At 46.5% G+C, this 21,895-nt stretch overlaps 1 protein-coding gene across 1 annotated transcript; it reads right to left on the bottom strand.

Annotated features, from left to right (window-relative positions):
• Window positions 1-584: 584 nt before the first annotated feature.
• On the bottom strand, window positions 585-21,231 carry Slc18a1 (solute carrier family 18 member A1). The gene is made up of 14 exons (XM_047551260.1): window positions 21,108-21,231; window positions 19,541-19,904; window positions 18,862-18,920; window positions 16,118-16,201; window positions 15,122-15,214; window positions 13,398-13,487; window positions 13,121-13,164; window positions 8,330-8,390; window positions 8,157-8,252; window positions 5,112-5,190; window positions 4,190-4,241; window positions 2,759-2,822; window positions 2,394-2,513; window positions 585-673 (listed from the first exon to the last, which is right to left on the bottom strand). The coding sequence occupies exons 1-14, from the start codon at window positions 21,229-21,231 to the stop codon at window positions 585-587; spliced, it is 1,419 nt and encodes a 472-aa protein (XP_047407216.1).
• Window positions 21,232-21,895: the final 664 nt, after the last annotated feature.

Here is a 21,895-nt window from a genome sequence, read left to right as displayed (position 1 = left end):
TTAGTCACTGAGGTTAAAGTCCTTCTAGCAGCTGTAGGTTTAGCTACAGAAAAACCACTCTGTTTATTAAAAAATAAGCAGCAGTACGATATTGAGGACATCTTCTCAGCTCAACAGGGGACACTCAGAGGAATGTATCAAGGAACAGGGGCCAAAACTCTCATTACTGGTTGGGGATATGCCAGAGAAAATCAGAGAGCGGACACAACAAGGCTTCTCAGTCGCCCCTCTGGTTTTAGGAACACGCTGCTCACTGCCGCCTCCAGATGAGTCACCCCTTTGCAGAGCTTGTCACAACTCAAGTGTAATCAACCCCATGGATGCCTGGGAGGAAGCACCACTCTGTCCTCCCACAAAAGGCCGGCCACCTGTGGCATCGACGCGTAGAGGGAGAGGGATGCACGGCGCCCAAGGTGGGGCGGAAAGGAGACACCCAGGGGAGAGGAAAGTGAAGCCCAATGAGCAGCGTGTCGCCACCGTGTTCCAGGGGAAAAAGGTGGTTCCCGAAGCCCAGGCCTCCTGGATTCACCGGTGACAGGACCCAGGGACACTCCTGCTACTCCTCCTCACTGTCAGGCTCCTCGTCACTGTTCTCCCCCAGGGGAAATTCCTTCGTGGACTTCTGGGTTGCATACATCCGGGTCTCCATGGGGCAGTCCTGGCTCAGAATAGCCTGCAGCGAGTGACAGGAAGAGAAATTGCTGCACATCTCTGATCATCTCTCGCTTCCCATGCCCCCACTAGCTCATCCAAGTCCAGTGTTGCTCAGGGAAGCTGCAAGAAACAAGCACACCCCCTTTCTGCTTCATGAAAAGCAGAGGCCTCACAAGGTAGCTAGGCACATCGACTGTAGTCAGGAAAAACATCTGATAGTCTTTTAGCTGAATCCTGACAGCAGTAATGCAAGACAAAGCAGGAAGTTGGCTGAAATTGGCAGCACCCGCTAGCAGACCTTCCTGTCTATTTTTTTTTGCCTCCATATATATCCCCAACCACTCAGACCCTTGGGGCACTCATGCTGCACAGAGTGTACATATCTGACCGATGTGATCCTACAATGTGTGCAATCAGAAAAGTGAGATTACACTCCATTTATGGTGTGATCTATCAAAATGCATAAATGCATTCTTTGTCATGTATGACAAATTAGAACAAATAAAAAATTAATTTAAAGAAAGGAAGTACCTTACTGACTAAAATCATACAGTGTAACTCTTTCTGTACTTTAATAGAGATGTCTTGATCATGACAATGGCAGACTAAAATGAAAACAAATATTCCCACTGGAATTCTTCCCAATGAGAACAGAGATAACTTGATAATTGTGGTTTGGATGTGAGGTGTCCACCAAAAGCTCATGTGCAAGAAAATGCAAGAAGTTTCAGAGAAGAAATGATTGGGTTATGAAAACCTTAACCCAGTCAGTGAATTAATCCCCTGACGGGATTAACTGAGTAGTAACTGAAGGCAGGTGGGGTGTGGCTGGAGGAGGTGGGTCCTCGTGGGCGTGGCTTTGGGGTATATATTTTGTGTCTGGCAGATGGAGTCTCTGTTTTCTGATCAGAGTGTGAGCTGCTTCCCTTCACCACACTCTTCCACCATGATGTCCTCCCTCACCTTGAGCCCCAAGGAATGAAGCCGGCTGTCTATGGATTGAGACCTCTGAAGCTGTGAGACCCAAAATAAACTTTTCCTCCTCTAAAGTTGTTCTGGTCAGGTCTTTTAATCACAGCAGCGAAAACCCTGAGTGAAACAGAAATCGACACCTTGCTAGTAACTACCCTAACTATCGGTTGCCACAGATGGGTCCCTGCTCCCCATTCTCTGAGTTTCCCATTTTCCATTTTTTACTTAAGGTTTTTCTTCACAGCTGATAGAGGCTTAAGAGAAGGGACAAAGGAAAGATAAACCTGAAGAAGGAACAAGAAAATGTTGCAAAGAGAGAGATCAACAGAGGGAGGAAAGGGGTGTGAGGGGAAGAAGGATAAGAGAGGCTTTAGGGAGAGACATGTGTGCTTTTATGTTTTGTTTACAAAGCCTTACAAGCTTCTCCTCCTTGGCTGGGGGGTTCCGCAGGAAGTAGCAGAGAGGAGCATAGCTGATGTTGATGACCCCAATGATGACCATGAGCCAGGGGAAACCGATGGCCCTCACGATGGCACCCCCAGTAGATGGGCCTGCAAAGAAGAGCTCAAATTCACAAGGGCTCACGGAGCCTTGATCACCCGCGAGACACTGTGCTGGGTGCAGTGAGTGACCCAAGGATGTCACAGGACCAAACGGCCTCACACCCCTGGGACGTCAGCCTGCTGGATCCGCCTCTAGTGGATCGGAGGAGACAGGAGAGTGGGGCGCCCAGGTCTGGGGCCTGCCCTCTCCCCCGCGCAGCGTACCTATGGCAAAGCCCACACAAAAAGCCACGTCGGCGATGGCATAGATGCTCCCGTACACTGAGGTGTGGCGCAGGTCCACCAGGTGTCCCATGATGGGCATCAGAGAGGAATCCACCATGCCTGTGGTCAGGGCAAACAGGACACTGTGGGTCAGCAACACCCTCCTCTCCTCCGGCCCTCGTCCATCCCCTGGGCTTGCGGTGGGAGTCGTGGTGGGAATTAGGAGCCCATCTCGTGTCCCAGCCAGCTGCTCTCCTGCTCCTTCTGCCTCTCCTCCTACCTCCTTTGATGAGGAAAAGAGGAGGAAGGGCACCCACAAAGCCAGTGCTCAGGGACTGCTTCTTGCCTTCGAGGACACTTCTTACCTATGGCAAAGCCCAGGCCTGCATTGGGGCCAATGAGACCGAATATACTGTGGGCCAGAGGAACCTGCAAGAGGAGGAAGGGGGGAGGCATCAGGACCCAGCTGGGTCAGGCAGGGAGGGCGCAAAGGGTCTTCACCATGGGCTGATCCAGCGTGTGCTCTGCGCCACATACGCTGTCTCCTTGTGAAGGAGACTCTTTGCCTCTGTTTTAAAGACACAAAAACCAACCTGGTACCATCTGGGACAAATGCCCTACCCAAAGTTACAGAGCTAGTAAGTAGCCAAGATCAAGTCTGGACCTCAGACTCAACTCTTCAGGCCATCCCATGGTCCTTTTCTGTTCAGGGACTGTCCCTCCTTGTCCTCTGGCCTTCTCTACCTAACACATTCTCCTGTCCCCGTTCTCCACCGAATGGAGTCGCCTCTCTTTTCCATGGCGGACATCATCCACAGGTGTTATTTAAGACCCTAACAGGGTAGCCACTGGAGCAACAAGACAGAAGAACCCAACGGCCCACCAGCGGGGCAACAGGTGGCATGGCTCGGTACCACATCAGCAACCTGGAACCCATCCTCACGGCCCGCTCAGCACCCTGACTTTCCCTCTTTTGAAGGTACCTGACACTGTCCCTGGGCAAACAGTCACCCAAACCCACCACCGCAGCACACTCACCCCTCAAAGTTTTAGCGTACCATTTAGACATTAGCAGCTGAAAACAGAGGTGACCCCTCAAGAGGTGTTTCGTATTGGTTAAGACTCACTGGGGGCTGGACACTTGGCGAGGATTTCCTCCACCACCCGAGAGAGCCTGTCAGAATCCTCTTGGGACAGACGGGAACACAGAGTGGACCGAGGTGGTGCAAGTAGCTCAAAGTCACACGAGTGGCGAAGCCGAGATGGAGCCCCGAGCTCCTGCTCACCATCAGGGCCGCCAGCTGGTGCTGGGTGTGGTGCTCAGAGCTCTGCCACTCTGTTCTCACCTCCCTCCAACCCGGAGGCCAGTGTGCTCATGATCTGCACCGGGGCAGGAGAAAATGTGGACTACGGGAACCTGAAGGGGGCTCCTAGTCTGGAAAAGCCCTTTTTCCTTTCTTCATCCACCGGATATTCTGGCACCAGAGTCCGAGGCATAGCTGATGGTTGGCTGTGACTTCTGGGGACCCATCAGGGTGGGATGAGTACAGGAAGTCATGCAGTGCACCATTTGGCTGGCTCCAGACACAGCTACCAGCATGCTTCACTTCGCTTGCTCTCTCCCAGAGCCTCCTGCTGCCCCCCTTCAATGGCATGCCACGTCCGCTGGTGGCATTACCCCAGTGCTAACTCCTGCCTACTCAGAAACAGCGTGACAGGCCTTGCCAATCATTTTGAAGGAAATGATCTTTACCTGTCTGGCTTTCCCTCCCTCAACAGGGCCTCGTTATACTCACACAGAGCAAGCTGGCACCTACGACCACCATGCCAATCAGGGAGCACAGCCACCTGGGAGGGAAGAGCCATCGTCAAACAGTGCTTAGGGGACAGGTCCCTTCCACCTGCCACCCCAAACCCACCACACCAGCCAGCCCTCCCCTCCCTATTCCAGCAGCCCCTAAGGACATGAGAAGGCAGGTCATCTTTATATGACTCAGGTCCGTCCCTGTCCTTTCCTTGCCATATCTCCTCATGGGCTCAAACACGATAGAGGCGGGGGTGGGCAGCAGGGGTCTGCTGACCCGGGAGGTACTCGGGGAATAGCCCTGGAACTCGATCCAGGCTGTTGATGGGTTCAGAATACCTCCGACTCTTCTATGTGATTTGGTCTTACAGATCCATCTCAAAAACCACCAATCTCCTACTATCCTATTTTATTTGGTCTCAGCATCTTAAAAAAACCACAAAAATATCAACTTTGTCTCATCTCTAATTTCCTACGTCAGTGCTTTTGAATTTAAAAATCTGAACTCCAAAGATAAAGCTCTAGCTGTTTTCCTCATAATACAGAAACAGAATTGGGGCTTCCACTTCTGGGATCCCAATCCTATGCCCTTGGTGGCTTCTGAGGCCCTTTTGTAGAATTCCCCGAGGTTCCCTGGAGCACCTTTTGACAGTCAATGCCCCCAGCTACCCAGTGGAGGGTAAGGGTTGTTGTCCCTCTGTGCCCACTGCCTCTTCTATAGTGACAGCTCAGGACCGTCCTTTCTCCATGTCACCCCCACCCCCACCATCCCCCTCCTCCCGTGGGTAGTTTTTATCACCCTGTGCTTATCTTAAGTTTTCAATCTCAGAGAAGCAATCCCGCACAGGGACGGCCTCGAAGGACTCTCCCATCTCACATTCCTATCACCCTTCCCAGATCTCCAGGCTACATACCGACCCATCTTGTTGGCCAACACACCAAAGAGGTTGGTGCCGATGAGGTAGGATACACTGGCAGGCAAGAAAGCTAGACCTGCAGAAGGACACACAGCCTCGTCTTGGAATGTGCCTGATTCATCAGAAACATCTTATATCCTACGAGACAGTGAAGCCCCCCGTTGCCTTCCAGGATTCCCAGACCACTTTGTTTTATGGTTGGAGGTCCATATATAAACACAGAGTAGAAGCTGTAGAATCCACATCTCTGCCCTTCTCAGGTGCAGGCTTCCTGTTTGATGATGTGATACTTGGCTCCTGCCATCTGCCATGGAGCCCCTGTATAAACTAGCACTATGCTGTTCGGACTCAGCTTCCAAAATGGTGAGCTAAATAAGTCTGTACTTTATAAAGTCAGCCTGCCTCCGGTATTATGTTATAGTAATGAAAAAATTCACTACATAATACAGGGGATAATAATTCTTAACAGATGGGCTGGTCGTGAAGTTTAAGGGAGATATTTAAGAAAGGCTTAAGGAAGATCAAGCACTTTGCACAGTGCCTAGAACAGATTAAGTTTCCTATGAGCACCAGCCTTAACTATTATCATCAAAGTCAGTGTCGGGGTAGGACTCAAACTCAAGCTCCTCTCTCCAATGCTGGTGTTTGCATTCTCCCACGCTACCCAAGGCACAAGTGGCTCTGGTGTAAGGGCTTGCTTAGAATTAGCAGTGTGAGTTTCCTTGAGTCTCACTAGCCCTCTTTGCACGTCTGTAGACCTGGAGGAAGCAACATACAGCCCAGCAGAAAGCATTTATTACAGTTAAACCCAAAGTCAACAATTCCCCAGCTCCTGGCTGGCAGCTTATTTGCTTTTTATTTTCCCCCGGTGGTACTAGGTACTGAACCCAGGGGCACCCTACCACTGAGCTACACCCCAGCCGGGCTGCTTGTTTGCTTTTAATATTCTCTCTGGTGGAGTAGAAGTGAAGCACACCTTAGTGTATTTGCCGACTCTATCCGTACAGAGTGGCGATCTCTTTCAACTGTGTCTATTTGTTTATAGTTAATTGCCTTTAAAAAAATTAGAGGTTATAACTACTCGATTGTTTATCTGATTGTTGAAACAGGCACCTCTGGGAAGCTCGCTGACCTGGACACACCTGCTTCGCATCATTGTAGGTGGTGTGAAGTCTGCTCAGTGAGATTTCCCCTCTATGGGACTTGCTTATTAGGACCGGCCATATCTCACTGTTCAGAAGCACTTTGAGATGCAGAGTAAGTGTCTATCAACATATGTTTTTCACAGTATGTCCTCAAGAGATAGCAAATTACACAGAGCCATGATTACAAGATGATTTCAACCACACAAAGATGAAAATACTAATGATTCCTATTGACTGATATACTCCACATTCTGTACCCTGCACTTATCCCTAGAATGACTATATACATCAAAACAACTCTGAAAATTATCTCCACTTTTGTGAATGAAAAAAATAGAGTTCGAAGAGGTAAAATAACTTATCTAACGTGACAATCAATAAGTGGCCAGGTTAGAATTCAAACCCAGGTGGACAGGTTTCCAAAGTTCTGGTTATTTCCTGCACCTGGGGACAGTTCCTAGCACCCAATGGGCCCCATGACAAAGACAAGTCACATCATGATCAACAGAGTTGTCCCCTTTACTCCTCCCAGGAGACTGGAGAGTTGTTCTTCATGTAGAACAGAGATTTTGAAAGTGTGGTCACTGAGCAGTTCACAAGGAACACAGACTCGTTTTTCCTGACCTGCTGGCCAGCACCCAGCTCGCAGTCTTAACAAGCACCCCAGGTACCTCCGATGTCCTCATTGTAGAACTTTGATGTGAGACGTCACAGATGCAGAGAGCTTTAGGAAATGCTGGTAAGTGGTAACTGAGTCACTGGTAACTGAGACTGGTAATTGGATTGCTGGGAAAGGACCACTTTATGCCACAGTTACTCATGGGTACCAGTAACCTAAGTGGCCAGACCCTCGGGCGAGGGGTGCATTATCTGCACTGAACACTGACTAACTCAATTAATTGTCATGGTCAGAAGCAGTTTCCGCCCAGAAAAATTCAATTTGGGGCTATGAGGCAGGTGGGAGCCCTACTTAGAACTGTCCCCTTAAAAATTAGATTTGGTGCTTTCTATTGCATGTTGAGCTATATCAGGCTCTTATCAGCTTCCCCCTGGCCCCATAAGCCTCTCCTCCCTGCATGACTCAGTCATTTGCACGTAGCAGTCTCTCTCCCCTTTCCTCAGCTTCCCAGAAGAGGCTGGAGCCTCAGGGGAGTCACAGAATCTAAGTTCCCATGAAACAAAAGAGGCCAAAGACCTCTTTGCAGGCCCTAGAACTTCCCACCGGGATCCAGAGCTGAGCACCTTCCGCAGCTGAAAGCTACAGTGCATCCTTCTTTAACACCATTTTAGAGGTGAAAAAAAAACAACAAAAGGGGATGGGGAGTGGAAGAGAGGGAAGTGTGGGGGGAATGGTCTTACGGATTGTGTACAAGACAGTCCCACGCTGTCATCTAGGCCTACAGTCCCTATGGACGGCAGGGTGGTGCATATTAAAACTGTGCATGGGACTAAGCATTTCTACAGCTGGGTCATTTATTCCTACAATTCCCTTTAAACTCGATAATTAATTTCCCTTTGAACTAGTTATTTGATACTTTGGAGATGAGAAAGGTGGTTTGCACAAGTCTACACAGCTCATCAGTGGAGCCGAAACAAAAACCTAAGTCTTGTGACTTAATTAATATTTAATCATTACACCACAAAGCTGGGTATGTGGTCTCTCAATCGTCTCCTTCAGCCCTTTCCCCCCTGTCCTTCTTAGGCTGCTTTTCTGAAGAATTTCCCACCCACTCAGGCTGATTCATGAATGTGGACATGAGGCAATTCTGTGAAGGAAGCTCATGGTCCCCCTGAGAGGTCAATGTCCTGGACTTGAAGGTACCTCTTGATTACCTGTGGAAGGGCCCGCAGCACTCGCCTTCTGCCCGAGCCCAAGGCAGGAACCCAGGTCACTCACCTAGCTGCCACTCAGGGGAGCACATGGTCTGCATCATCCAGATGGGCAGTGTGGGCTCCAGCATGGCCACTCCCATGTTGGCAAAGCAGATGGAACCTGCGAAGGCAGTTCGTGGGCCACTGTGCCCGAAGCCCACATTCTCCCCGCCCCCAGGGAGGCCATGGCCAGCCTACCTGCAGCCACCAGGATATAAGGGTCTTTGAGAAGCATAAGCAGTGGAGTCCCCTTGGCACTCTGAGGACAAGGACAACAAGAACTTCCGTTTATACAGTGTTTACATCCCTCTTATTCTCACAGAAGCTGAGAATGTGCACACAGGACCTTAGAGACCATCTACAGCAGCCCTTTGCTGTAGAAACCTGGAAACGCAAGTCCAGGGAGAGAAAGTGACTTGCCTAATGTCACTGAGTAAACTGGAGGCAGAGCCTGTCCCATGTGCAAGGCAGGGTTTGTGGGAGTCACAGGGAGTGGGACCACATCCTCTAGATGGGATCCCTGCCTCCAGATAACAGTCAGGCAGGTCAGAGCGAGTGGCAGCAGGGTCAGGAGTAGACAGCAGGTATGCCGGGACACCGATGCTTGCCCAGAACCACAGGCAGAGTGCTGCATGCCACTCTGCTTAAAACACCACCTCGACTCCTCCAGCTCTCTGAATTATTCCTTTTCACCATTTTGGACTAGTGTAACATAAAGCCTGAACACAGGGGTTAAAACACCAGCCCAAATGACCCATTCTGACTCCCCTTCCCTCAAGATGCACCTCGTCCTGGCCACACTTGGCCACCCTGCCCTGCTTCCGGCGATCCCAGCAGCCCTCTGCCATCGTTGCTGTCTTGACTTCAGCCATCTTGCTTCTCAATTCCAGGGCTCCTCATCCTATCCACTCGTCAAAGTCAAGTTCAACTGGCTCCTTCCTTTCCACGGTGTCCCCTGACTCAGCAGCTGAAACCTCTCCCTTTATCAAGCCTCCTGAGCATTCTGTCCTAATCTTCGACAGTGTGTACTGTAGTCTGTCTTGTAAGAGATTTGATAGTTTTGATATAATCCTCTTTGCCTACACACAAGGTACATTCAATAGAGAGACCCTAAACTTAAACAGAGCATGCCTCATCCCAAATGTAATTCAAAGAAACTGATGTAAATCATAAAAATACACATAAAGAAATTCCAATACACTCTTTGTTGCAACCATCCCATTTCTAGGAATTTAAGGACTACTGCCAAGTTTCTAAAATGTATGTATATAAGGTTATTAATTGTATCATTATTTGTAACTGCAAACTACTGAAACCTATCTAAATGTTCCCAAAAGAAATCAAATAGAATGAGGTAAATGCACACATTGGTGGACCATACCGCTTCAAAAGCATTGCAGAAGAATTCTACGTCCAGATAGGAAGTGCTTTTCAGGATGCATTGTTAAGTGTGAAATAGAAAGGAGAATGCAAAGGAGAATACAGAGTATGAGGCCTATCTGTAGGAAAAAATGGGGAAATAAGGAAATGCGCACGAACTATTTATTTTGGGGAAAAATGCATAGGGAAGACAAGCTGAAACACAATTAAAGTGATTGCTTATAAGAAACAGGGATGAAGGAGGGGAAGGGTAGAAAAGTCCTGGTGGGGCTGACATTCTCTGAGAACACCTTTTTGAATCATTTTTCTACTAGGTGGTAGCATTCTATATATTCGAAAAATGAAATTGTTTTCATGCTATGGATTGAACTGTGCCCTCCCCTGCAACTCACAGGTTGAAGCACAATTCCTTAATGTCCTGTTCTAATATGGGGATTTGGGGAAATAATGATGACTAAATGAGGTGTACATGAGTGGAGTGTGATCTGATAGGAGCAGTATCCTTGAAAGATGAGGAAGGGACACCAGCAATCTCTCTGTCTCTGTGCACAGACATCAAGGAAAGACCACCTGGAGCCACAGTGAGAAGGTGGCCATCTGCAAGTCAGGAAGAGAGCCCCCACCACAAACCAACACTGATCACACGTTGATCTTGAACTTCAACCTCCAGAGTTGTGAGAAACTGAATGCCTGTTGTTTAAGTCACCTAGTCCATAACATCTGTTATGGCAACCCCAGGAGACTAACACAATTAACAAGAATGGAAAGAAAACACTAAAATCCAAATGCCAAGAAAAACAAGTGAACACATCTGAATTTGAAGAGTCTCATGCATCATAGAATCACACTAAAGCTAGAAAAGAAAGACTTAACACAGAAAATTTTCTAATTGCAATACTTTGGTTATATTCCCCAAATCCAGGGAAAAAGAACTGAATGCTCTCTTGAATGTTTCTTGGCAGGTTTGCTTTTCGGTGTATGGGTGTACAAATCACAAGCATTGTAGGACTCCAGAAATAGGCAAAGGTCTTGATTTGGGGGGAACCAGGATTCTCTCTATGGAGAAGGGCAGTACAAAGATGGAATGAGGAAAGCGATAAAAAGTGGAGTTCACTGGGGCTGGGCTCTTGCCTTGCCTGCACAAGGCCCTGGGTTCAGTCCCAAGTACCACACACAAAAAAAGTGGAGATGAACTGGAGGCAGAGGTCTCAGTGTGAGCTCATGTGGACAGACCAGCTCTGCCACTGAGATGGCCTACAAACAAGGTGTCCTTACACCCCCACAGCAGTGGGACACCAAGTGCCCATATTTTGGTTTCTAAACACCATTCCCCATTCAAAGGAACCTAGGATTCCTGGAGAAATGGTTGATCCCAAGGCTGAGGATGGGGAGGGGAAGGTAGAAGAAGAAGAGCATGTGATGTATTTTTGTATCAGAAAGTAAAAAATTACTCAAAAAAGACTGGGAGCGTTAAAGTGACTTGGAAGGCAGTTAGAAAGCATTCACACTTGCTAAATCTATGACAATTGACCATCAAAATAAACAAAGATGGTAATGAATTACAATCTACTGAATAAAATAAGAATCCATGAGTTCCAACTGAAAATAAGCAAAGAAATGAATTATATGTATTTACATACAATATATGTTAATATGTAGTTATGTATAAGGAGAGGAAGAGAAAGGAATGGCTATTTCTTTTTTTTAAAATTATTCTGATTTTGTCTACTTATTCTTATGTGGCACTAAGGTTTGAACCCAGTGCCTCACACATGCTAGGCAAATGCTCTACCACTGAGCTACAGCCCCAGCCCATGATGACTATTTCTTACAGAAAAATGTCAACTGATGATATGGGGATCAGTAAAATAGAAATCGCTACATTTTGCAAACATCATAGTAAAAACTGGTTCAGGCAAGGATCGTTGATGGATAATGAATCTAGGGGGAGGTGACTTTTTGAGGGAGATAGGAGATTTATATGCTCTTACAGTGTTTCCCAAAGATTGTCACCACAAAGTGAAAGAGAATAACTACATAAGGAAGAAACCAGTGAACTCCTTGACCCAGGGATCAAAAGGGTCTCCACTGAGAGATGGAGAGGCACCAATGACACTCCAGGGGAGACTAGATCACTCAGATGATGTGACAACAGGGGCTGCAGAGCCCACAGCAGGTCATGAAGAAACAAAAGGCAAACCAAATTTAGGAAGATTTTAGAGAATAACTGTTGGTGCTCTTCAAAAATGTCAGAGTCTTGAAAGGCTAGGAGAGACTGAAGGACGTTTCTGGAGTGTGACACGTGAATAATTCTGGTCTGAGTCCTGACTGGAGGGAACAAACCTGGTAAGAGTAATGACAAATCAAAGGTGAACCGTAGATTAGATTAAAGTGCTACATCAACATCCAGTCAATGAAATTCAGAACTCTAGTGTCACTGCATAGGAAATATCCTTGTTCTCAGGGAAAACTCAGAGATGTTAAGGGGTAAGGAATTATATAAGCAATGTACTCTCAAATCACTAAGAAAAAGAACAGGAATAATAATAATGTGTGAGAGAGAGAGAATAGGATTAAATATATATGGCAAAACGTGAAGAGACGGTATATGGGAATTCTGTGTATTGTGTTCACAACTACTCTGTAAATTTGAAGTCATCCTGGCCCTACGTCCTCCTTAGCAGTGGCAGAACCATTTGGACACCCATCCCTAGGCCCCAGCCAGTCCAGAGCAGTCCTGGAGCCTAGCACATTCCAGGCTGGGAGTCCAGGCAGAAGGTATTAGGTGCTCCTTGCTCTGAAGTTTCCTTCCCCGGCACCCAGACATTCTGCTCCTAGAGCCAGTTCCCAGAGGGTGCCGTCAAGACTCTGAGTCACCTTGGAGCACTCTCACGGTGCCAGTTGTGTCCACAGACCCAGATTTCTTTCAGATGCTTCTCAGCTTACCTTCAATTTCTCTATCTGTAGAATGAGGCTAAAAATAGTCCAATATTTCATGGAATTTATAAGATAAGCATAGACAGCACACTGCAGAGAACCCGGGACCTAAAAATCATTGGGAACTTCAATGTATCATTATAATTACTTCCAGAATACCTTGATGGACAATGGGAGGCAAGATCAAGGTCTTTAGATCAGACTTTCCCATATGTCTCTTGCACTTCATTATCTTTCCTTCTGCGTGTTGAGTAATTCATCACAATATGGTTTGATATTGATTTCCCAGACCATCTTTGGCTTAGAACCAGACAAATACCAACTCTGATATTTATTATCTGTGACAGAATGACATACTGTTAGGGATGCTCTTGGAGGAAGTCTTTTACTGGGGAAAGTTTGTCCGAAGGCCTTTGGGAGTCTTCCCTATTTCTGAGAAAAGATTTTGGTCTTTCATGGGTCCTTTCTCCATCCTCGTCCAATTTTAGCCAAATTGGACACCAATTTCCTGTACTACCCCCGTGGAACCCAGCCTAGGGGCCCAAGTACCGAGCTCATTTTTCCTGACTCTGTTGCCCTTCACCTTTCTCCCAGGGGTTTGACAGCACGCCTGGGTCCCTGCCGCTGGCCATTCCATCTACCTCAATGCAATGGAACTTGGTCTCTACTTACTTCAGGAGAGACTTTGGAAGGCTTCAGGATGCAAAGTTGAAGTGCTAAGAAAGAAGAGAAAGGGAGAGAGAGAGTGAATTCCGTTTGTTCGCTCATTAGCGGGCCCTGCAGTAATGGTCACTTTGCTGCCAAATCTCTAACTCCCTGAGTTTCTTCCCTCTTTTCTAGGATGGGAATGTTCTTGATTCATCTAAACAGGTCCACACTGACCCCACAGCCTAATGCACTCCCATCCTGACCTGGGCTATCACTCACTGGGGGTCCAGTGCTGACTTACCTCCATCCAACAGGGCCAGGAAGGCCAAGATGAGGAAGGGAGCGGACTTCCCAACAAACTCGTACATCACACTTCCAAAGGGAGCGCCCACTGGAAAGGAGAAGCAGCAAGATCCCAGGAGTGAGGGCAACCCCAGCCAGAGGCTCAGCGGACCCAGTGGGTGCTTGCTGAAGGCCTACCAGGGCTAAACATCACCTGGGATTCTGGGGATTCTTCAGACATGGAGCAGACCCGGACCCTGTCCCCCAAGGAGCTCAAGTTAGAATGAAGAAAATGTGGGGGACAGGTGCAAATAATTGCCATGTGGTGACAAGTTTGACAGTAAAATTGGATGTACAAGGTGCTGTGCAAACACAGTGACAGGGGGCTGGGGAAATAGCTCAGTTGGTAGAGTGCTTGCCTCGCATGCACAAGGCCCTGGTTCAATCCCCAGCACCACAAAAATACAAAAAAAAAACAAAACATAGTGAAGTGGGTCAGAAAGTCCTGATGGTCACAGAACCTTTGCTAAGTGCAGAGTGCCTAGTGGGGAAAAAAGAATAAAGTATGCAAGAAGAACACAGAGGATGAGAAAAGAGGGTGTCACTACAGAAGGAAGGGGAGAAAATTCTTGTTGGTGGATGTGTGTTGGGGGGTGGGCAGGGGTGTCAAAGGTTGAGGCCACTCAGCCAGGGCCCCAGCTAGGCAGATGAGGTGTCTGCTGAGCCCTGTGATCCAGGGGAAAGCATCAGTTCCTTTCAGTGGGAGAAAAGCACCACCGGCTCTGGGCTCAGGAAGAAGGGAACATGAAAGAGACTGGGCAGGAGGCTGGAACCATGTTCCAACCCAGAAGGGGTGAGGAGCGGACCTTGAAGTGGCTGTAGAGGGTGTGATTGGCTTGTTCATTTGGGAGTGACTGTGATGAAGGAGTCCAAAGCATATCAAGTTTAAGGTTGAGTGTTTGGAAAGATGAATGCTAATGAAGAACAGGGCTTTGTTCCCTCTGTGGTTGTACAGGGTGGGGATAGGCTGGGGAAGAGACTATGGTGTCTTCTCCTCGGGGGGCTTAAGTCCTGGAAGGCAGGACTATGTCTGGGGTTCTTACCTATTGCCCTCTGCTAGTGTTGGCTCAACAAAAGAAACAGCATGTTGGACTAGCCCGCTTAAGCCACGTGAAGGATGAACCTCAAGGAACACACGACCTTATGGCTGAGAGCTTGGGATTTGAAGTGCAGAAAATCTGAGGTTTTATCCGAACTCTGTTGTTGCCTGACTGTGTGACCTTGGATAGCTACTTAATCTTTCTTATGCTCAACTCTAACCTAGGGACCATGTATTCATCCTTCGGGGTGGCAGTGGGGAATAAAGGAGAATATATCTGCGATGAATTCAGCAGAGAATCTGGGCGGGAGAGCACGCTCTCAGGTTGAAAGCACTGGCCATTGGTGGAAGCAGAGGTGAGGCAGGCAGAGGTCACTAACACGGGGAAGTTCATTCTCTTGGACAGGCTGGCTTTCTGGGTCTCCCAGAGGCCCTTACAGATTGTGCAGCTTATTAAAGAAAAAGAAATGAGAGCGTCCCTTGGTGATATTTCTGAAGAAGCCCACCTGTGATGAGTCAGGAAGGGCAAGGAAATACTCCGTCATCTTCCATGACCCGGGACACCTGCCTCCTGGAGCCAACTTCCAAGGGTCTGCAGTGCCCCCACGCTCCTGAGTTTAGAGTTCCAGCAAAGTGCCACTTACCCAGCACCCCCAAAGCCAGGCCCCCCAGGGCAATTCCCATGGCTCGGCCTCTCTCGTGGTCATCAGTGTAGACACTGGCCAGCATCCCAAGACCTGAACAGAGAATGACAGATGGAGTTGGACCCTGGGAGGGTTCTGTCTGCCTTTCCCAAAGTCCTTAGTCTCTGCCCTATTATATCTTGAGTGATGGTTTTAGCTAGACTTTCAGTTTGAGGGACATTACAAACTTAGACCATAGTATATTGCAAATACTATCCTTCACTGAGCCCTCAAATGTCCACACTACTCATTCCTTCTCTGCATTAATACTGTTGGAAATGCAAAGGTTTCTGGGAAAGGTGACACAGAAGACCACTCTCTAATCGTGCCATTTTTCGAAGTGTTTCATCATTTCCTGGCACATATTCCCACATGAGGGGGCTGTGGAGCGGCGAGGGGAAGGAACAACTATGAGCAGAGACTGTTCTACTCAACGCTGTGCCCGAGGAGCAGGGCCTGGGCTGGCAAGGCACGGCAGCCACAAAACAGCACAAAATATCAGCCTCCCAGGGTGCCATGAAATATTGTATTTAGCGATACTTAGCAAACTCTGGTGGCAAGGAAGTGTCATTACGACAGTTTCTATAAAATGATAAGAGAGAGACAGAGAGAGGGAAAGAAGGGCACTAAGTAAAAATATGGTCTGCTCTGTGGTTTTACCTGGGCTTTTCCTGAATGGAACTAGAAGCATCTGAATATTATTCCGGGAAGTTATGCCAGGCTTAGGGATCCATGGGCACCACCAGCAACTCTACAAGTACCTTACTCCAGAATCACCATTTCTACCTACCGGGAAGGGGTTTTCCTTAATTAATTTTTTCATATAAATCTTACATAATCTGAGTTAGCAAGAGATGGTAATAGATGTCTCTGTGTGTGCGTGTGTGTGTGTGTGTGTGTGTGCGTGTGTGCGTGTGTGTGTGTGCATGGCGTGTGTGTTGAAGATGTCAGCATTACCTGCAACAGATGAAAAGGAAGATCCAATGCCTTGAAGGGTTCGGGCCACAAACAGCAGGGTATAGGTGGCAGAAAAAGCAAACACTGGGCAGAGAATATCAAGAATGCTCCAGTTAGCAAATGGCCTTTGATTGCCCAGTCACCAGACAACATGCCCGTGATAAGCAGAGATGAGTCAGCACTCAAACGTTTCAATAAAGCATGATGATTTGAGCTTTCTGTTCTTGAAGTTGTCCTTCTAATCTCCCCAGCCTTTATTCAGGACTGAATTTTTTTCTGTGGGACTGATTTTTTTTAATTGGCAAGAAGACTGAGAAACCACAGATGCATACCAAATCACCACACAGGATGAATGGAAGGCCAGGTCTCCGCATTTCTTGCTGAGAGTTGCACATTCAATTCACTGGACTGAGGGATGTTTGTGAAACCTAATGCCCGGGGCTAGGAACTGGTCCTTAGATCCTACTTCAAAAGGTGTTGCATCCTCTGTAACACCCAGATTTGCCATTGCTGAGCCACACTGGGTCACCTGGAATACTGTGGCAGGAATTTGTGTGTACATAGTGTGGAAAATACCTTGCAACCAGTCATATCCTCCCCCTACCTTATGTTAGAAGATCTTTTAACCGAATTAGTATGCATTAAAAATTAATAAAGGCATGGCTCTGCTAGATTCTAGCAGATGTGAAAATAAAGAGAATATCCAGTTCATGGAAACTGTGAACCAAAGAGGGATAAGTTATCAAAACCAAAATTATAGGGTGTTGGTGGTCAGGTTGGTAGATGCAGACATGCCTCACCCTCGATTCCAGAACAGTCTCCTAACAAGAGAAAAATCCCGCCCAAAGTGTCTGAATCAGAAGAATTTTAATCCTTTGGCCCATGCATTAGAAGGTGTCTCTGGCTGTGCTTGTAATCTTCTTCAATTACTCTCCGACATGATCACACGTTGTCTACCAAACATGCACATTCCTGGTGTCTCTCTTGCTGGCCTCCAGTGCCCTTTCTCAGCCTTTCTGATTTCCAGTCCACTATTCCTGTGTCCTTTGAGAACAGAGTGGCCAACTGATCTTGGTTTGCCCAGGACTTTCTTAGTTTCAAAACTGAAATTCTCACTTTTTGGGAAATCCCTCAATCCTGGGCAAAATGGGAATGGTTGGTCACCCTATTTAGAAAGATCAAAGTAATTTTCTTTCTACTTTGCACATGGGACACTGTTTAGTTCCCAACTATGTTAAGCCTAGTTTCCAGATAGGGAGCTTTATGGGAAGTAATGGGCATCAGAAAACTCTTTTTAGTATTTTGAAAACACTGAAAACACTACATAGGATATCCTAAACACTAAATATATTTTCTTTTGCCTAGAATTAAGCCAACTTAGTTTAGCAACACTGGTGATCACATGGAAATACTCATTTCTATTTAATATATATAGTTTGGTAAATAGGAAAAGCTTTTAAAATATGAGTTCGTATCAGAAATTCAGGAAAGGACCTTATGCTAAAGAATCTGGGTTCTACTAATACACTGCACTGTATTATTTTCCTCGGTGTTTGTCATTCATGTCTCACCAGGCAACCACCATCTGCCCCTGGACAGCTGGAATCATGTCTACTCTTCTTTAAGTTCCCTAATACATATGTTCCCTAAGGTTTTGTGAAATGAATTTGAAATCTCATTGGATGACATCATTTTTTAATTTGCTCTCTAGCAAGGAGCGAGTTTAGAAGTTCACTGGACGTTACTTTCACTTCCTCATTTTCTTTGATTTAGAACAGCATGAGGAAATCATAGTTCTCAGATAGAAGTGCATTTCTTAACTCCTGCATTTTGCAGTCTTCCTGCCCTGTATACAACAAATTCTTACAAACATTGGGTTGGTAGGAGTTTGGTCCTATTCTGGGAGGGAAGAAAAGATGAGAAGGAGGAATAGAGAAAGAAGATAAATAACAGAAAGATCAGAAATACAAGAGGGGGAAAATGTTATGTTGCTGGAGAGCAGGGAATCAGTAGAGGTAGCAGGAGCCACCAGTGTGCTCACAGGCTGCCCCTCCATCTATTAATCCCCAAACGAGGACCCTCCATTCATTCCTTTTTGTTTTACATCCCAGGAGCAACTACTAGACTTACTTTTGTTGCTTATTGTTTTTATTCCATATTCCATCTCCATTCTATTTGGAACATTTAGCTGATAGGCTGTCTATGCTTCTAATTTCTTTAACAAATTTATTTTGCTAAACTATAACCTTTAATGTCCTTTGATGGAAAGCTGGAGACTTTCTGGAATTTTCCAGTTACTGTTGTCCAACTTCCTTTTTTTTTATTTTTTCTTTTGTCCTTTACCATGGTATATCAGAATAATTTGATCTTTTCCCAAAGCTGGGAGGTTTGCATTAAAGTCACTGAAGGGATTACTGAGAGATACATCCACAAGCATGTGTGAATTCTCATGTACACACATAAATGTATTAATACACATTACACAAACAGCCTTTATGATTTCCACAGATATAAATGAAGTATCTGTTCTCCTATAGCAGAACAGACAAATTCCAGCTATACTAAGTTGCCACTACTATCCGAGTCCCCATTCCAAAACTGCAAAGCATTCAAATCAATGTCCCAGTCCAATTAAATGGTTAATTACCTGATGGGCTAACCTGACCCTGCTCTCTACACTGCATTCACATGATAAAATCAAAGGTACTCGGTGAAGGGGAGAATAGGGGAAGTAAATTACTTACTGATGGTGGAGAGAAACATGATAACAAAGCCAGCGAACATGGGAATGTGATATCCAATCCTAAAAGGGAGTCAAGGAAAGGAGATACCATTCCAACAGGCATTCGGAAACATATATTTTTTAAATATCGGTGGGATCAGAAATGTGGTCAATTTGAATACGTGGTAAAACATGTCTCTGAATGCAAGTGTGGAGAGGGAATACAGCATGTGACTGCAGGCAAATAAATAAGCATGCAAATTTACCTGCAGACTGAGGCCACAACCCCTTCCAGAAAGGCTCCATAGAGTGCATATCTCCTTAAAGCATTGGAATCATTCCCCAAATAACTAGGAAGCCAGTGCTTCCGAGAGCACTGGGAGTGTCCCATTCCCACCTGGGTCCTGTTCAAGCTATGTTCCAGAGAACTGAAAGAACTTCAGGTCTAATCACTGCTCACTGGTTCTCTTCTTGACCCTCAATATCCATTACATCACTAAGGAAATCAGAAGTCCGTGATGTTTCACCAATAACATGTCATCCACTGGGACTTCGCAGTAAGCATCTTTCCAAGCAGCTGACTCCCCTGGGACCCACAGTGTTCCTTCTTTTTCCCTTCTAATCACTTATAAGAAACCTCAGCCCATCCTGCTTTTTCTGAGCCCGGAGTACCCTGTGGGGTATGGCGCCCACTGAGATACCTGTTGGTGAGAGGTCCCACGAATGGGTTGACCAGAAGTTGCATCAAAGCCTTTGAAGCAAACAGAATCCCAACCCGGATGTTCTCTTCCTCCAAGAACTCTGTGTCCTGCTGGCAGTTGTTTCTGGGAGCTGTGTTGGCTTCAGTGACTGGAGGGGGTACTGTGCCAGAAGAGCCATTTGTCCCTACTGTGCCCCTGGGTGCACTTTGTTCCACAGCTATGGTGGTATTGTCAAAGAAGGAGAAGATGGCGGAAAAGGCAGGAAGGGCGAGGGCCTGCTGGGAACCCACGGAGAGGCTGGTGTGCACAGAAGAATTGACTTCTTTGAACTCCAAGGCATACAGAAAGGTGGGCACGATGGGCACTGAAAGTCAATGAAGACCAGTAGTAAGGGTTAGGGACAGATTATCTTTTGCCACTACTAGGTTTAGGGGATTCTGCTAAGGTTCAGTTTTATGCCAAAGGAAGACACTTGTTAAGTGACATCATTTAAGGTGAGCTAAAGATGGTGCCTGCCCAAACTGTGCTGTTAGCTGAGGGACCTGGGTCCCAACCATCAGGTTTCTGGTTCTTCCAGATTTGCAGATTCTGTATTGGCTAATTTTCCTATTCACTAAGATTTATTTACAACCTGAAAATCAATACTAGCTGAGCTATAATGACATTTCACAGACAGATATAGATCAGCAACATATTTGAGGCACTCAATGTGCAGTTAAAGCTAAAATGGAGATCTGGGATGGTTCACGGTGCTTGAATCCAGCTCTGGTACCTGTTAGCAAGCAGCCTCAGGCATATCATTCTATGCTTCTTTTTGTTTAAAAAAAAAAAAATGTGTTGTTTTTAAGATTTAAGATTTTAATGCATGTGGTGGGGGAGAGGCACGCATGCTCCTATTTCCCCCTAGGAGCAATGATTCAGTATTCGCTAATTCAGTATTTGTGGTAGTTTTATCAAACATAACTCTAGAACCATGAATAATGAGAACTGACTCTATTAGATTAGCCCCTTGTCTCAGGAAGATTCTTATTTAAAATAATATATTTTACCCAGGAGCAACAAGTTAATAACCATTTATACACTGGTATAATATCAAGGAAGTATCATCCAGAAAAGGCAGGACTCTGAGGGAAGGAACTGCAAGAAAGGTAGGGCTTGATAGGAATCGAATGTCCAAATACGGTTTGCCATTTTTAAAGGACAGAGCCTGGAGAGGTGTCTTTGCAGTGGGAAGATGCTAATGACTCCCAGAGGCCACTGGAGTCCTTAGCGCCTCAGGAAGACAGGATGGGGAAGAACAGTGAGGACGGTCTGGTTCCAGGGCTTCCTCCTTTCTGACCAGATACTCTCTGAACCTCTTTCTCTTTGAACTTCTGGAGCCATTAACCATGGCGGGCAGATTTACCCCTATCATAGGCAGTTACCTCCAACCCCTAGCAACCTCAATACGTATTCCACCAGAAAAGTAAGTCCACTCACTCACTCACTGCTGAAATTGAGCACAGTGTGTGTTGCCTGGTGGAGCCCAGAGCAAAGTAACTCTCAGCACAGAGACCCCCAGACGTACCCACCACAGTAAGCAGCATGTTGTCCAGGAGCAGAGCAACGAACACCACCACGAGGACCAGCTGTCGCGACCCTCTGCCTTCCTCCAGCAACCTCTGAGGAGCATCCAGGACAGTGCGAAGCATGGTGAGGGTGGGGCTCGGGGCTGGGCGTGGCTTCTCCCCAGGTGCTCAGAGGCTCCTGTCACAACCCCAGGTTTTCTGCTCACCTTATACAAGAAGAGGAAATCTGTCCTTGCCAGTGAAACTCATTGTTAAAAAGAAAAGTGCAAAGGGTTACAAGTAGCAGGAGAGTTTGAAAATTTTTCCATGTTTGTACCTCTCTCTCTCTCTCTCTCTCTTTTTTTTTTTTTTTGCAGTGCTGGGGACAGAACCCAGGGCCTCATGCAAGGTACTATGTGCTACTGCTATGGAGCTACATCTCCATTCCTTTTAGAATTTTATTTTGACACAGGATCTCACTAACTTGCCCAGGCTGGACTCAGCCTCCCAATTAGCTGGGGTTACAGGCATGTGCTACTGTGCCTGGCTCTTTTTTTTTTTTTTTTTTTTTTTTTTTTTTGCGGTGCTGGGGATTGAACCCAGGGCCTTGTGCTTATGAGGCAAGCACTCTACCAACTGAGCTATCTCCCCAGCCCTCTATTTATTTCTTATACATCTCAATAATGCTATGGATTCCCAGATTGCTTTCCAGATAAGCATTGCTTACCAGTGATTTATATTTGGAATTTAACCTAATACATTAGCCCTATGCTTCTCAAATGTCAGGCATCTGCCCCTCACCTTGATT

The sequence above is a fragment of the Sciurus carolinensis genome, chromosome 4 (genome assembly GCF_902686445.1).
Source record: "Sciurus carolinensis chromosome 4, mSciCar1.2, whole genome shotgun sequence".
Classification (NCBI taxonomy): Eukaryota; Metazoa; Chordata; class Mammalia; order Rodentia; family Sciuridae; genus Sciurus; species Sciurus carolinensis.
This window is presented reverse-complemented; position numbering and strand designations above follow the sequence as displayed.